The following is a 2,709-nucleotide window of genomic DNA, read 5'->3' as shown; positions in this document are numbered from 1 at the left end:
TGTGAGTTTGAGACCAGCCTGGTCTACAAGAGCTAGTTCCAGGACAGGCTCCAAAACCACAGAGAAACCCTGTCTCGAAAAAAAAAAAAAAAAAACTATCTGAGGTAAACAATCTTCTGAGAAAAGTGCTTACATGCTTAAAATTAGGGTTTCCGGTGTGTGTGCGCTCATCCAATGTAAAGCAATTCAAATGTGACTAGAGAAAGTTGGCGGGCCAACACAGTTCAACTCATGGTGTTTCCTTTGACAAAAACAGGAACACTCAGCTACAGAGATCGCTGACCATGCGAAAAAAGAGGAAAAAGAGTCGAGATCTGTTTCTATTTCTCCCCTAGTAATTAAAAAAAAAAAGTTTCCTGGACTATACCCTCCGTAGACTTTGTGTTTTCCCAGCATGATAGCCCCTAAAAAGTCTAAAACCAAGTGGTGGCTCACGTCAGCTAATCTGAGCACTAGGAAAGAGGAGAAGCAGGAAGATCAGAGGTTCAAAGCCATCCTCAGCTACATGGTAAGTTCGAGTCCAGCCTGGGCTGCAAGAGATCTCGCCTCAACATAAGTCTACTAACTCAAATGCATTTGCCTATTTAAAAAAGAAAACCAAAGAGGCTCCTACCTCCAAGAAAACTGGTAGTCCATGAAGGACAGTGAAAAGCGTACCCTGACCTCCCTGGGGACCCTCAGCCAGGTAGCGTTCAGTTCATGACTTCACGGTCCCCTTGCAGGGCACACCCTCCTGGGCAAAGAAACAAGCCCCTCTCCCCGGGGCTGCTGAAACCCCAGAGGGGATAAGGTGCCCGGGAAGCGAGTCCAAGCCTTCCTCCTGCCTGGAGGAAGAGGCGCGAATGACCCGCAAGGCCCGAGGGCCCGCAAGCACGGCGTTCCGTCCGCGGGTCCCGGCCCCGGGAGGATGAAGTCGCACCGCAGGACCGCAGGCTGCAGTCCGGAGGCCTGGCCGCCCGGGCCAACCCAGCCCGCTTGACAGGCACCTGAGGTGCGGCCGGCGTCACAGGTGTCACCGGACCTGGCCTGGCCAAACCGGGGAGTGGGGAGTGGGGAGGGGACAAGTCGCGGCAGGGGAAAGGAGGCGAGACACGCTGCGCGGCCTCCTCGGCGGGGCCGTCTCACCTCCAGGGTGGAGACCGTGCTGGTGAACAGGTCCTCTCCGTCCTCCAGCTCCTCAAAGTCGGTGGGCTTCACGTCCCCCAGCGGAGGAGGTTCCCTCTCCGCCGCCATCTTCGCTGGCCTGGAAGACTGCAAGAGCCGGGCCTCGCGGACCTGTCACGTGAGCACGCAAGGCAGGGCTGGCGCGCCGACCCGCTGGCTGGCCCGCCTCCCGGCCCGCCCCCTCGAGGCCCCGCCTCCCGAGGCCCCGCCCAGGCTGACCGTCTTCCCCTCCCCCCCGCGCACGAGGCTCCGCCCCCGACTGAGACAGAGCAAGCAAGCCCCAGAGCTACAAGCTGGCCCCGCCCCTTCACCGCTCTGCCTGCTTCTACGTTTGGGTCTTGGCATCCTTACTTAGTTACTGCCTGCATGCTGACCAGAATTAAAGTCCAGAAATCTTACATTTGTCAGTAAAGGACTAGGAAGTAGAAGAGTTTAGCCCTCAACCTCTGAGTTTGGATTATGCACAGATTCGGGGTACGAATGATTAGTAGTGGATAAAGAAACACGCTCAAGTATTGCCAGAGCGGTCCATAAGAAACGTCTGACACAAAGACGTTTGTGTCTTCTTGTACCGTTTGCAGGGGACTTCAAGGCACTTGAAATGGGGCTAGTGTGAGAAACTGTGTTTTTTTATTTCAATTTACTTATATCTAAATAGATCCGTAAGGCTGGTAGCTACCTATTAGTGCAACTCTAGAATATGGATCCTGGGGTGGGCTCGTCGCTTCATTAGTAGAGTTCTTGCCTAACATGTACAAAGCTCTGGTGTGATCGCCAGCACTGCACAGTATAAAACTGGGTGTGATGGACGCGTGTCTCTAAGTGTAGTATTTGGGAGGCTGCAGCTGGAGGGTCAGAAGTTGAAGGAGATCAAGGTCAGCCTGAACTACAGTAGATCCTATCTCACAAAATAGAAACGCAAACAAGGCTTGTGATTGGCACATTGCTGCAATTTCATTAACTATACAATGTTTTATTCCAGTTTTCAGGGAAGGTTTGGTTTTTTTTTCTTTTATAATTGTAGGCTATGTCGATGTGAAGCTCAGGCTTTACGCCATGTGTCATTGTGCCAAGAAAGCTTCACAATGTTTTTTTTTCCTATTTTTTTCCTTTTCCACACAGGGTCTCACTATGAAGCTCTGGCTGGCCTGGAACTCTCCATGTAGACCAGGTTGGATTTGAACCCGCGGGGATCTGCCTGTCTCTACCTTTGAGTGCTGGTGTGTACCACTATATCTAAATAACATGTTTTGAAGTAAAATCAGAAAGCTTGGAGTTTGAGAGTGTAGCATGCTTAAGCTTCTTAGTTTGATCGCCAGCAATGGGGCTTACTCTCTCTGGCTCATGCCCTGTGCTAGTTTAAATGAAAATGTCCCCATAAACTCATAGTAACTGAGTAGGAAAAGACAAAGCCTCCAGACCTGGCTTGGGCTCCTGAAACCTCAAAGTCCACCCCTATTAATAAACTGCCTCCAGCATGGCCGGGCGGTGGTGGCACACGCCTTTAATCCCAGCACTCGGGAGGCAGAGGCAGGCGGATCTCTG

The 2,709-nt window shown here is 52.0% G+C and overlaps 1 protein-coding gene across 2 annotated transcripts in view; it reads right to left on the bottom strand.

The window, feature by feature from the left end:
* Nucleotides 1-1,287, bottom strand: part of Snx2 (sorting nexin 2) — a 41,655-nt gene extending 40,368 nt beyond the window's left edge. Inside the window, exon 1 of one of the 2 annotated variants that reach the window (XM_005356106.3) lies at nt 1,126-1,287. In XM_005356106.3, coding sequence (XP_005356163.1) covers nt 1,126-1,233 — 108 coding nt within the window. In that variant the 5' untranslated portion in view covers nt 1,234-1,287. The remainder of the gene's footprint in view (nt 1-1,125) is intronic. The other variant, XM_005356105.3, reaches the window with a different exon arrangement.
* Nucleotides 1,288-2,709: the final 1,422 nt, after the last annotated feature.

The sequence above is a fragment of the Microtus ochrogaster genome, chromosome 18, assembly GCF_000317375.1.
Source record: "Microtus ochrogaster isolate Prairie Vole_2 chromosome 18, MicOch1.0, whole genome shotgun sequence".
Classification (NCBI taxonomy): Eukaryota; Metazoa; Chordata; class Mammalia; order Rodentia; family Cricetidae; genus Microtus; species Microtus ochrogaster.
Note: the sequence above shows the minus strand (reverse complement) of the source record. Positions and strands in the feature narration are given on the sequence as shown.